The following is a 14,182-nucleotide window of genomic DNA, read 5'->3' as shown; positions in this document are numbered from 1 at the left end:
CCTGGTGAATGAAAAACATTTTTGAATTTTTTTTCCTTTCTGGATTTGATTTGGGCCAGCATTTCTGTTGATACAAGAGGCAGGTTTCTTTTTTTTTTTTTTTTTTTTTTTTTTTTTGGGTGGGGGGGAGGGATATTTTCTTTATTTACATTTCAAATGTTATCCCCTTTCCCAGTTTCCCCCCTCCTATAAACTCCCATCCCATCTCCCTCCCCCTATTTCTATGAGGGTGTTTCTACAACCACCCACCCACCCACTCCTACCTCCTAGCCAAGAGGCAGGTTTCTTAAGACAGGGGACAGGGTTTTTTTGTATAGCCCAGATTGTCATGGAACTCCCCGTGTAGACCAGACTGTCCTTGAATTGAGAGAGAGGGAAAGAGAGCGAGACACACACACACACACACACACACACACACACGCACACACACACAGACCCTTCTGCTTGTGCCTCTGGAGTACTGGGATTAAAGGTGTGTGCAGCCACACCTAGCTAAGAGTCACCTTTCTCTGTAATTATAAAATCCTGTGTGTTGTATAAAGAATGAGATATGAAAGTGTTTTTACATTTTTTTAAAAAAAATCAGAATACATCTTGAGGTATTTTCTTCCTTCTAAAATAGTAATTTTGTTTGTTGATACAATCCTTAAACTTTTGGTGCTGAGTGTTAGGACATCATTGAAGGTCTTGCTATTTTTCTTTACTCTGTAGGAGGTAAAGATGAATGACTGATGGTATATAATAGTACTCGAAAGTTCAGCATAGCTTTTCTTTTCTTTAAACATTTTATAGAACTATTAAAGTTAATTAAAACGGATAGAAGATATCAGACAACTGCAATTACCAAGAAGATGAAGAGGACTAAACATTTTATGACTGTTGTTCAACACACTGTTTATGGCCGGATGGATATTTGACTATGGTTTAGTTTTTCTTATCAGTGAATCAGTGTAAAGATATACCTGAAGTTCGGTTTCCTGTCATTTCTTTGCCCTTCCTAGATTGTAGCTGTTAACTTAGTGTCAGTGTTTATATTTGAGGTTTTCTGTAATTCTAGATCTTTGTGTTTGATGTAGGCTTACCTGGGGATAATCTAGCTTGAAACACTCAATTTTATTGTGTTTTAACTATTTTTTTCTCTTTTCTAGGAGTATCTTCCAGAACTCTTTGTACATTTTCAATCTCAGAGTTTCCATACATCAATGTATGCGTCATCCTGGTTCCTGACAATCTTTCTTACAACTTTCCCACTACCAATTGCGACAAGGATATTTGACATCTTTATGTCTGAGGTAAGCTCACATGATTAGACTAGGAATAACAGCAGAATAAAGGAGTCATGGTTTAATTGGAGCAGGACAGTGTAGGGATGAGGGAGAGAGCCTTTGTGTTTCCAGTGTACTCTTTCCACAGGTATCTCATTTAAGCCTCCTCACAGGCTTACTAGGTAGGTTCTGATACCCTCCCCATCTGTTAGACGATGGATGGGGAAGCTGAGACTTACAGGACAATTGAGTGGCCTGACTGGAGACATTACCAGCACTTGGGGCTGTATCCAGGATTCAAATATATACAGTTGAGTTTTGGACCTGCTCTCTAAAGTCATCCTTTTTTATCACCTTTGAATGATAGAGAGAGTAAATGAAAAGTAAATTCCCCCTCTCTGTAAATACTATTGTGCAGTGCATGTTTCCCAAATAGTAAGACAAGGAATTCCTGTAGGAAAGCTGCTTCTATCCTGGGAAAGCTCTCCCACTGCCAGGGACACAGTAGTGATCCTTGTTTTCTGTTGTTCTTGGAAGAGTCAGTTTATATGATTTATCTAATACAGTTTGGGATGGACTTGGCAGACAACAGTTTAGTCAGTGCTGTGGTTTCCATATAAAATCTCTCCACTCGTTTTCTTGGAACACAGCCCTGCCTGTTTTTGCATGTGTAGTGTCCACTGCAGGGCTCCGTGGTAGAAATGGATAGTCTGAAGGGTGGACATCAAGTGTAAAATGCTTGCTCTCTGACTCTTACAGAATATGTGTGTCAGTTTAGATCCTTAAATGTTTACTTTGGTATTATTTTGAATGGTTAATTTTTTGTTGATGGAAGAGTAAACACATATAGCTTTATCTAATTTGTTTCATCAGGGTTTGGAAATAGTGTTTCGAGTAGGATTAGCGCTTCTTCAGATGAATCAGGCAGAATTAATGCAACTTGACATGGAAGGGATGTTACAGGTAAGTCACTCATGATTCCTTAAATGCGTCTAGATTTGTCATTAATGGGTTATATACAGTAACAATTCTGCTTTTTCATTTATTATTTCTTAGCACTTTCAGAAGGTCATTCCACATCAGTTTGATGGTGGCCCAGAAAAATTAATCCAGTCAGCTTACCAAGTCAAATACAACTCAAAAAAAATGAAAAAGTAAGTAATTTGTATGATCTTGCAGCTATGGAACTTACTGAAGCACGTAGGCACTTCAGTGGTCATAGGAAACAGTCTAGTGAAAAGTACCATATTTTTCTTACTTAGCCTATAAAATGTTTAATCTTACTAGGTAGTATTAGCTTCTGTACAACACAGGTAATATTAGACTGCCATTCGCTTTTAGTAGTGATACACAAGATCACTGTAAATTACTTTTAAAGTGCCTTCTTGCTTCCCATTCTGACGAGAGTTAGGAGTATTCGTGCATATGTGGGCAAGTGTGCTGTTGTTTTTAGTATGTACTGTTATTACTCTTGGTACTGGGGAGTGAACAGAGGACTGAGCATGCTAAATACATGTTTTACCACCAGGTTGTACCAAGCCTACCAAGCTATTGATTTACAAACATATTGAGTAGTTCTAGGCACTGACATGCCTGTCCTCCCAGTTGTGCCCCAGTGTTCGTTCCATGCAGGCAGCACAACCAGCAGCAAGGATGAGATTTTCAGATTCTCATCTTATTTTAAAATGTTCAAGATAGTCAATCTCAGCTCCTGGATTACATTTTTTTCTCTATCATTTTTAAGGTCAGTGTATTAATTAAGGATTATAGCTGTTACTTCTCTAGCTCCCAGTACTTACTGAAATAACTCTTAGCCTAATGGCATAGTTAGAATTCATGTCACTGGAGCTGCTATGGTAAAAAGTGTTTCTAAGCTGTATCAGTGCTTGCAGTAGCAAGATCTTTGTTGTTCTTTTGAGACAGTGTCTCACTTTGTAGGTCAGGCTGGCCTTGAACTCTGGCAGTCTTCCTAACTTCACTTATACTAGGATTAAAAGTATGTGCCACCATGTTTGGCTTCCTCCCTTTTTCTAAATAAAGTGTTTTGTTCCTTTTCAGTACTTGCTCAGAGGACAGGATATTCCCATCTCCTCCACGTCCTTGCTCTATTCATATTGCTTCTGGATTTTATCCTTAACTTCTGTTTAGCATTTTAATCACTTTTATTTATTCTGTGTGCTCGCACCCATAGACAGGCCATCAGGCTTGATGACGCCCTTGCCCACAGTCATCTCCCAGGCCCTTTCTTTGTCTTACTTGTGATACGGCCTTATTGTGTGGCCCAGAATAATCTGCAGTTCACTATTTTTCCTGCCTGTACCTCCTTGGTGCTGGAATCACAGGTGTTTGCCACCACACCTGGCCTCTATTAAGCTCTCTTTATTTTATTTTTTTGTGCTAAGAAGGTAATTTTGCATTGACACTTAAAAGTGCCAAAACAAAACCAGCATAGCATTCTATTTTGCTTTTTGTAAAGCTTAATTCTAAAGGGATAGTTTATAGTCATTAGCTTAGCTCATATTTTAAGTACCTTTTTTTTCAACCAGGAAAATATTCAGGTATATAGAAAAATAGATTAGATGATAAATATCCATATTTTGTATCTAGCTTTAACAGTTATTAATACTTTGCCATATTTATTTTCCTTCTTAGAAATTATAAAGCAAAAGTACAGAACCCATGATGCCTTATTCTCTGCTACGTCAGTATTTGTGGTATAAAACAGTTGCTTGCTTCCCTTGCTATGTGACTTTCACTTCTTAACCGTGATGGTGTGTGTCCAGTGCATGCATCAGGTGTTGTTGCCATGAACTGTATCACACGTGTGGACTACATCTACATTTTCCTGTCCTGACCTCTTTCCCACTCCACCCAGTCTACTGCTCTGCTATTTGTTTCTCATGTAAATTGTTTCCAGTTATACCTCGAGGAGAAGTAAAGAGATGTGTTTTATGTTATTATGTTCGTTGTTGTTGTTGGCCTTTTAGTACAGGGCTTCTGTGTGTAGCCCTGGCTGTTCTGGAATTAGCTCTGTAGGCAAGGCTGGCCTCAGAATCAGAGATATGCCTGCCTCTGCCTCTCATGCCTGGCTAACGTGTCCTTTTAAATTAAGCAATTTAATAACTACTTTTGAATGAAAATATGCCTTTAATTTTCTCTCTTCTTTTTAGACTTGAAAAAGAATACACTACAATAAAAACTAAAGAAATGGAAGAGCAAGGTGAAATTAAAGTAAGCATTACAGGGCTTTTCAAATAGCTGAAGATAAATTTTTTTCAAGCCAGAAATTTGGCAGTAAAGAAATTTGTAGCCGGGCGTGGTGACGCACGCCTTTAATCCCAGCACTCGGGAGGCAGAGGCAGAGGCAGGCAGATTTCTGAGTTCGAGGCCAGCCTGGCCTACAAAGTGAGTTCCAGGACAGCCAGGGCTATACAGAGAAACCCTGTCTCAAAAAACAAAAAAACAAAAAAAAACAAAAGAAATTTGTATTCATCAGGATCTTCCTGTGGTTGGAAGTAGGATGGTGTGACTGAAGTTGCTCTCCCTCTCGTGTGAGAAGAAATAGCTCTTTCCCTGCCTTGACCTGCTCCTCTGCAGAAGAAAACATAGCTGTGGAAACTGCATTCTTCTGAAACATTTGTAAAACTTGCTGAGAAAGTGTTTGCTGTGTTGTGCAGTTGAGAGCAGAGTGATTTGAGGTTGGCGGTACAGAACAAAGGCTGAGCTAGTTGGGCCTATTGTAGCATGGCAGCATTCCTTGGCCAGTATAAATTTATAGACTTTAAGGCCTTTTATGCTGTGGTATTTGTAATATGAATGGAAATTGGTATAGTTTAAGCAACAATTTGACATTTTCCCTATGAACATTAGTATTTAAAGTTTTGAATACCAGTTATGTTGTTAGTATCTGTAAGAGACAAGAGATGTTAGAATAAGAATATTATAAGCCAGTCTGGAGATAAGGCTCAGCAGATAAGAGCACTGGCTGCTTTTCTAGAGGACCAGGGCTCAAACCCCTGCACCCACATGGTGGCGCTTAACTGTCTGTATCTCCATTTCCCAGGGGATCCAGCACCTTCTTTTGAAGTCCTTGGGCACTATACACATGTGGCGCACAAATATACATTCAGTCAAAACTCATACCCAGAAAATTAAAATAAATCTTAAGAGAAAAAGTATAAGCCATTATAAATGGAGGAAAGCAAGACTGTATTTTTATTACGTTTTATGTGTAGAGTTGCGTCTCAGCGAGAATGACCACCATGATTGTTTCCTTTGCCCTGCCTTCTTACCCGAGGTGTGATAATCTAACAGGTACTTACAGTCATTCCTTATAAAAGGTGCCACACTCTCAACACTGCTACTTAGGGATCTGCTGTTTTCTCTCTCAAGAATCCTTGTAAACAAACTTTCTTTTTCCTTGGCAGAGGCTACGCACAGAAAATAGGCTTTTAAAACAGCGCATTGAAACATTAGAAAAAGTAAGTAAACGACTATCGCCAGTCTTCTGGATGTTTGTTTGTAACAAATCTTTACAGAATTTGGAGTGCTGCTCACCTAAGATGTGGTGCTGACCTCAGCTTTCCTAGCTCACCTGCTCTCTAGTTACTAACAGTGAACACCCACGCTAATGCTTCACTGAAGTTATTGTTAGAGTAACGTACCGATAGCCTTTACTTTCTTCTCATGGGACCTCTAGAAAGTATGACTTAGTTGGGAGTAAGTACATTCAGACAGGATGTTTTAAAGATGAATTCCAAACATGCCCTGTCTTTTTAGCCACATGTTGAACATGGCAGTGGTTCCTTAAGGCGTGTAACAAACAGCTTTATATTTAGTCAAAGTGACTGGTTCCTTTTCATGTTGATTTTCTTTTTTTTTTTTTTTTCTACATGTCTCTTTATTTTTCTCTCCATTTCAAAAAGACATTTATTTTCATATGAATTTTACTTGATTTTTAAAAAAATTTTTTATTAGGTATTTTCCTCATTTACATTTCCAATGCTATCCCAAAAGTCCCCCATACCCTCCTCCCACCCCCCTACCCACCCACTCCCAATTTTTGGCCCTGGCGTTTCCCTGTACTGGGGCATATAAAGTTTGCAAGTCCAATGGGCCTCTCTTTCCAATGATGGCCGACTAGGCCATCTTTTGATACATATGCAGCTAGAGTCAAGAGCTCCGGGGTACTGGTTAGTTCATAATGTTGTTGCACCTATATCATGTTGATTTTCAACACCAGATACGTTTATAACTCTGTGGTTGCTAGAAGTGACTTGATATCCTCTCACTAGCTTTTCCTTCCTGTTCCATGTAAGATAACCAGAAAGCAAGAAAGCTTTCATATTTTTCTTACTCTGACTTTGATAGACTGTCTTTTGTAGTGGTGTTTTAAAGAATGAATTGGTTAATGTAATTTAAGAGTCTTGTTGCAGTAGGCATGTTGAATGCACAAAGTCCTGATTCAATCCCAGCACTGTATAATGTGGACGTGGAGATGCATGTTCATAATCCTAGCACTTGGGCTGTGGTGGTTAGAGGGCCAGAAGTTCAAAGTCATCCTTAGCTACATGGTGAGTTTCAGGCCAATCTGGAATCAGACTGTGTCTCAAAAGCAAAACAGCCAACACAGAATTCCCTTAATTGAAAACAGCCAAATTCAGAAGCTTTTTTTAAAGCTAAAGATTCAGAGTAAATTGGTGTGAATCTGGCACTCAGGATACCACCATGTTTATTTAAAATCTCTCTGAAAATTATTAGCTAAATATCCAAAAGAGAAATAACTAGAAAGGGGGATAGTTTCCAATGTCTTTTATTCTAGAAGCCTTCATGATTTTATACTAAGTGGTGTTGCAGAAGAACAAGACCTCCATTACAGGTTTGTGGATGGTTTAATGGTTTCATACTTTATACCAAGTCAAATGTAGTTCTTCTTATAAGATTGTTTCAAAGCAGCTTGGAAGGCAATTTTACTTTTTGATGATTGCACATATATATTGAGTTTATTGATTGTATTTCCTTGCACTCACTAAACACCAGCTTGCAGTAAAATATGCAGCTTTCAGTGACTGTCATCATTAGAGTTTGATATTTTCATAGAGAAAGCAGTACTTCATCAGACCTTTGGCTCTAAGAGGATAGTTTGGGTTTTGTGTCTAGAAAGGTGAGTAGCTGTTTTCCACTGGCATCTGGCCTCAGGTTTTGACTTCACCTTTAGAATTCTATAAGTATTTAGGGTTCACTTGAAATCCTGAACCAAAAAATGTTCATTCTGGACTATTTAGAGTTTAAGTTAGTTTCTGAATTTCTGTTGTCAGCTCTCCTTCCCTGTTTCTCTGATGTTACACTCAGTTGCTTCCATGTTTGTGAATGGGATTTTTCTGACCCATATCCCTTTGTCCCTTTCATGGAAGTGGTTTGATGATATGATTTGCCTAAAGGCTGGAGAGATGACTCAGTGGTTAAGAGCACTGACTACTCTTCCATAGGTCCTGAGTTCAAGTCCCAGCAACTACATGATGTCTCATAACCATCTGTAAAGGGATCTGATGCCATCTTCTGTTGTGTCTGGAAACAGCTATAGTGTACTCATATGATTTGGCCTAAAAAGTAAAGATTTAAAAGTATATTTTCAAGAAGAAATACTTGTTTGTCTTAAGTATTGAAACATTTGTCTCTTTTAGAGACATGATTATATGGAGTTGGTTTCTATTTTGATATTTTTGAGATTTAAAAATAAAAACACATTTATTAAAAATAGATTTTAATCTAAATTTCCATTTTAATGAGCAGTGAAAAGTAGATGGAATTTGGGTGTGGATGTTTCTTCTTATTCCTAATTTTATCACTTTGATTTTCTGTCTTTTATATTTCGATCTAAATTTTTCCTTTTGTAGGAAAGTGCTTCCTTGGCAGATAGATTGATACAGGTATAGTTTTTTATTTTTATTTTTAGTGTTTTTGCTAACCTCTAAGAAATCCTAAACTTAGAAATCCATACTTTATGCATGCAATTTTACATGCATTTTTCTAGAAATAATTCTTTGGGCTGGCATATGGCTGTATACTTAATGTTTTGATAAACATATCATTAATTGGGTGGTTACCTCTGCACGATTTAAAGCTAACCTTATTTTTAAAGTATTTATTTTAAATGGAAAACAGTGGGTTCTATGACATTAACCACTGTTCATTGACATTTTAGCTCTGCATGTACAACAGTAATATTGCATGAATTACATTTTTTATTGATTTAAAAGAAAAATTATTCTCAAGACTATCAGATGAAATTTTCATTTAGTTTCCTCAAATTTGCTAGAGCAAAATAACAAACTTCTAGCTAATAATTACCTAGGCTATTCTGTTCTTTGAGGTGTTTTTTTTTTTTTTAACATGTCAGAAAAATAACTAAACCTCACAAGGCAGTCTGTCTTGAATCTATTCTAAATTGCTTTATACACACAAAACAATTATGTCCTAAGGGACAAGTGACCAGAGCCCAGGAGGCTGAGGAAAACTACCTCATAAAACGGGAGTTGGCCACCATCAAACAACAGACTGATGCGGCCAGGGCTAAGCTGGAGCAGGCTGAAAGCACCATCAGGGAGCTCCGGCACCACCGCCACTGGGTAAGGAGTCTGCTGGAGCATGTCTTGCCTTCCCTGTAGGTCACACCGTGAACGCACAGCTCCAGGTGAACGCTTAGGCACTCCCTGTGTGTTCTGTAATTCAGAAGGGTCATACTATGGCCACAAAGATTCCTGTGCTTTTCTGTCTGTGGTTTTGTTAGAAATAGTTAATATTTTATTTTATATTATACTCCAAGACCTAGAAAATTAGCAATGTACAGTGCTTTGTATATTTTCAGAGATTTCTCTTACAGGAGGTAATCCTGACATCTAGTTTTTGATCCTTGTAAAGATGAAGTTAGTACTCAGAATTTAGAATATGTGCATTTAAAACTTTCATAATGTTGACAGCTTATATTTCGTGAAATATTCTAGCTTAGACTTCCTATTGTCAAAACACTGAGTTATGGATTAAAATGTATGCTTACATTTACTTGAAGAGGAGACAAGTTGTCAAACGGATAGTAATTCTTAAAAAAATATGAATTGCAGCTGGTAGTGGTGGCACACGCCTTTAATCCCAGCACTTGGGAGGCAGAGGCAGGTGGATTTCTGAGTTCGAGGCCAGCCTGGTCTACAAAGTGAGTGCCAGGACAGCCAGGGCTAACAGAGAAACCCTGTCCCGAAAAACAAAAACAAAAACCAAACAACAAAAAACCCCGAATGCATCAACCTAAAGGTATGAACAGCCACTGATTATATAGCTAGCCCCGAGTCAGGGTTTCTATTGCTGTGACGAAACACCATGACCAAAAGCAATATGGGGAGGAGAGGGTTTAGTTGGTTAGTGCTTTCATGGCACTGTCTTATCATGGAAGGAAGTCAGGACAGGAACTGAAACACGGCAGGAACCTAGAGACAGGAGCTGATGCAGAGGACGTGGAGGAAGGTTGCCTTTTGGCTTGCTCTCATGACTTCCTCAGCCCGCTTTCTTACAGAACCCAGGACCACAGCCCAAAGATGGCACCACCCACAATGGGCTGGGCCCTTCCAAATCAATCTCTGTTTAAGAAAATGGCCTACCGACTTGCCTACAGCCCGATCTTACTGAGGCATTTTCTCAATTGGTGTTCCCTCCTCACAGATGACTCTAGCTGTGTTAAGCTGACATAAAAACTAGCTGGCAGCTGGGCGTGGTGGCACATGCCTGTAATCCCAGCATTTGGGAGGCAAAGGCAGGCAGATTTCTGAGTTCGAAGCCAGCCTGGTCTACAGAGTGAGTTCCAGGACAGCCAGGAAAAAAAAAAAAACAACAACAAAAAACCAAACCAAAACAAAAACACAAACTATCTGGCATAGGTATCTTAAAATTTCCCATTGTCACATTCAGAGTAAGGCGAGCTTAACGGATTGTGAGGATTAGAAGGAAAAAAAGCTTCACAGCTTTATAAGGAGGTTGTTGCTTCTGTTCTCAAGTAGGAACTGGAGGAAGAGAAAGCCTGTCAAACCTACAGTTCTAAAGAAGCCAGAACAGCAGATACAATGACCGCAAAGTGGGTATTACTTTACTCAGTAAAACTAAGGAACATCATTATCTGCATTCAAAAGTTAAAGACTAAAAGGAAAAAGGGTAGTGAAAGCCATAAACATGTTTTTTTTTCCCTATTAGTGAAGGCAGTTAAGAAAAATGGGTATATTAAAGTAATATTAAAAGGACCACAACTGCAGTAGTTTGCTCTGCCTTTATGTGAGATTTAGGTAATAACAAGGCATTAAACAGAAAAATAGAATTCTTAGCAATGAAATGGAAATGAGCTGTTAGTGAGGTGCTGTTTGTTTGGAAGGAAAGTCTGCTCTCGTGCTTGCATGAGCACCAGCTGCAGTTCTGATGCATTAAAGCTGTGAGGCATAGATTATAGCTAATGCTGACCTCGGCGTGACAGTGAACCAAGTGGACAGAGTGCTGGTTTACAGCCAGAGTCACCTGGGCTGATGAAAACGAGCAGACCATCTTAGGCATTTCTGACTAAATGTAACCGAGAAAGAACCTCCGCACTCACCTTTGAAGGTTGAATAGACCTGTATTATGCAACTAACATTTACCAAGGAGAAAGCAGATATTTACTTCAGAGTTTATTTCCCTTCCTGCACAAAGAGGATGAACTCTTAAGTTACAGTAAATTGTAGATGATAGAAATAAAGCTATGAGGATATATTGAATAAGTGAAATTTAGCAGCATAGCTTTGAGTGAACTTCCAAGTTCAAGTTTTATATCTAAGATATTAAAATGCCTTGCAAAATTAGTGTAGAAATAGTAGAAATTGCATTCTTAGGAAATGAGTGATGGAGCAGACTTTAATGTAGACACGTGTTTCTCACAGAAAACAGTACGTGAAAATTAGGTTTGTGAATGTGGCCTTGTTTATGATTCTATAAGAATTCTTAGAAATCTATTTTGTGTCTTAGTGAAAGTTAATTTGCTATGTCAAGACAAACATGTTATTTTGTAGCAATAGCTACAGTTTTATAAGTAATTCTGTAAGTTTTTTTAGTGGCCCCTTTTCTAGTCAAGACAGAAATGAAGATGAAAATAGTAAATGTAAATGGCTAAGTGTATGGAGAGACGATTATGTCTCTGTGAGAAGATATCAAAGGGCTTTGTTGCTTACTCCTGTGTAATATATTAGACTGCCCATATGCATGGTATGTTCAAGAACATTATATGTGGACTATTTTAAAAATATACTGCCCTCAAAATTAAGATTCAAACATTTATCTTACCAATGTCATATGTAGCAAATTATGAGAGATTTTAATTGAGAGAGAATCAGAATTTTATCCATTGCATTTTTTGACAGAAGAAATACTTTTCAAAGTAGTGGATATGCCAGTGATGGGAAGTAAGTATAGTTATTGCTGATTTGTTTATAGTCTTCCTTTAAGTACAAGTTTATGAATGTTTGACCTCTCACGGTCAGTGCTTACAATCCACACTCCAGCAGGACGTAATGAGTTTCTAGTACAGCTTCCTCCTGCCACCACCCACTCCTGCCATCCTCGAAGCGCTTCTGATGCTGTGAAGAGCTTTAGGTTCTAGTTCTATTTTGCTAACTGTAATCTGTGATATTTAATGCACTTTTGTTTGGTTTCAGAAATGATTTAAGTAGAGCTAGACCATTTTAAGTCTGTCTGTCTGTCTGTCTGTCTGTCTGTCTCTCTCTTTTACAAAATTTGTGAAATTTAAGTATGAAATTTGATGTGTTTAAATGTAGAGAGGTTGCATAATCACCACAATAAAGATGACAATTTTCATCCCTCTCAGAGTGTGCTGGGTTACAGTTCATTTTCTACCCTCAGCAGGGTCTGAAAGGAAACTGGAATATATTCATAATTAACTGAAGACACAACATATGAACATGTGTGAACTCCATCTACCACCATGCTTAGTAGAGTTTGTGTTATGTGAGGCACTAAGTCTTAAAACAATAATTTGTTTTGCCCTTAAAAATATAGATTCATGAGAGTAAATTGAACTTAAAGAAAGCAAAAGAAAAAAGAAAAAGAAAAAGAAAAAAGAAAAATATTGAGTGAAAAAAATAAAAAGGAAAGAGAACATATTCCTAGGTGTGGTTTATTATAGATAAAAAGGAGAGTGTGGCCGAGACAGGGTCATCTGGGAGAGTCCAGAGTAGTCCGAGGCAGACCAGACTGAGCCGGGCCATGGCGGAGTTGGGGGACGAGAGGGGAGTCAGGTATAGCAGCCAGGAGGCCAAAAGGTACAAAGTTAGCCGGTAACTAAGATGGTTGAATTCTGTAAGGAAGAGCAACCACTCAGCGCCCTGGACTGGAGAGTTCAGGGTAAGGAACAGGGGACGCCATCTAGGAGGGTTGGGGCTGAGGCATTCTGGGAGAACCTGGAGACCAGGTCTACTTAGATATGTGAAATAGTCACCTTATCCATTTTTCCTGGGGTTTGCAACCTAACAGAAATCAAATAGAAAGCTACACAGAGAAAGTCAAGAGCCTTAGTGTAACCACAAGCTGAGTCTTTGAATGATGAGTGAAGTCACTGGGCCTCTGTCTGTAGTGACTAAAGAAGGGGAGAGACAGTAACCGGTATCAGAAGTACCAGTGACCTTTGCAGATAGGACTCAATTGCTTTATTTCATATTCTGAATTTTTCTGGTTCTTTCCCATTGTATCACTGTATTTTCTATAAACTAGATTCAATTAGACATTTAGATGAGAGAGAACATTGTAGAATTCATTTTGCTTTTAATCAGAAACTGAGTTGTGTCCTAGACCGGTGTTGAATTTTGCTTCTAGGCTGAGATTGGTACTGTAGCCTCCCTTGTAAAGATGTGACTTGATCTTTACAACTGTTAAGTAATCTATTGGGAATACTTTTGTACCAAATAATTACAGCTATTTCTTGGTATCTGTAGGATGATTGGTTCTAGGAATTCCTGTGTACACTTAAATCTGTGTCTGTTCAAATTCCTACATAGCATGGCATCATATTAGCATATACCCACTACACATCCTTCTGTGTACTTCAAATATTTCTAAGTAACTTATGCCTAGTTAATGTGATAAACAGATAGTTACTATGCTATATTACTTAAAAAATAATATCAAGAAAAAAATTGACGTGGGTTTGTTTGTAAAACTTTCCATCCTTGGACTGTGTCTAAAAATATGGAACTCAGCAATGTGGTGGGGTCTGTCTATATAATCCATATGTCTGTATCTAAAGGACATGTAAAGTTAATTATTACATTAATTTTCCAAAGTGATGGTTTTTATGTTCCCTGATATGTTCCCTGCACTTATTAGTGTTCTTCTGAGAGAACTGGTTCCTATCTTCCCTCCTTTGACCTTTATTCCTTCCCAGCCCCATAGAAGAGCCTCCTGTGACTCTAGGTTTATAGACTTTTGTTTACTCAACATTTCATAAGGTCTTTAATGGTTTAATGCAGTTAGTATAATGACATGTCATGTTCATTTAAACTTAAAAGGTGTAATACTTATCTTCTAAATTATTGAAAGTTGTGAATTTTTCTAAATAATTTGAGGTAATGTGTTTAGTATCACATAGGAATTTTATATACCTGACTTATCCAGTGGGTCAGTTTTCCTGATAAAACTGAAAAATAGTTGAAATGTCTTTCAAAAATCCACCACTAGGTGACTTTACACATTTAATCTTGTAATCTTGCTTTTCCTTTTTTTTTTTTTTTAAGGTGGGGTGCTATGCATTGAGTCCAGGGTTTTATGCATGCTAAGCACATTTACTAACCCTGAGCCACAGTCCAACCTCTTACAAATTCTTTTTTTTTTTTTTTTTT

General features: G+C 38.0%; 1 protein-coding gene across 7 annotated transcripts in view; it reads left to right on the top strand.

Moving 5' to 3' along the window:
• Positions 1-14,182, top strand: part of Evi5 (ecotropic viral integration site 5) — a 137,086-nt gene that overhangs the window by 61,506 nt on the left and 61,398 nt on the right. For 6 of the 7 annotated variants that reach the window (XM_029477107.1, XM_029477108.1, XM_021161863.2 and 3 more), the window contains 7 exons: positions 1,149-1,292; positions 2,139-2,228; positions 2,322-2,419; positions 4,436-4,496; positions 5,693-5,746; positions 8,162-8,194; positions 8,747-8,893. In XM_029477107.1, coding sequence (XP_029332967.1) covers positions 1,149-1,292; positions 2,139-2,228; positions 2,322-2,419; positions 4,436-4,496; positions 5,693-5,746; positions 8,162-8,194; positions 8,747-8,893 — 627 coding nt within the window. The remainder of the gene's footprint in view (positions 1-1,148; positions 1,293-2,138; positions 2,229-2,321; positions 2,420-4,435; positions 4,497-5,692; positions 5,747-8,161; positions 8,195-8,746; positions 8,894-14,182) is intronic. The other variant, XM_029477109.1, reaches the window with a different exon arrangement.

Source organism: Mus caroli, chromosome 5, assembly GCF_900094665.2.
Source record: "Mus caroli chromosome 5, CAROLI_EIJ_v1.1, whole genome shotgun sequence".
Classification (NCBI taxonomy): Eukaryota; Metazoa; Chordata; class Mammalia; order Rodentia; family Muridae; genus Mus; species Mus caroli.
This window is presented reverse-complemented; position numbering and strand designations above follow the sequence as displayed.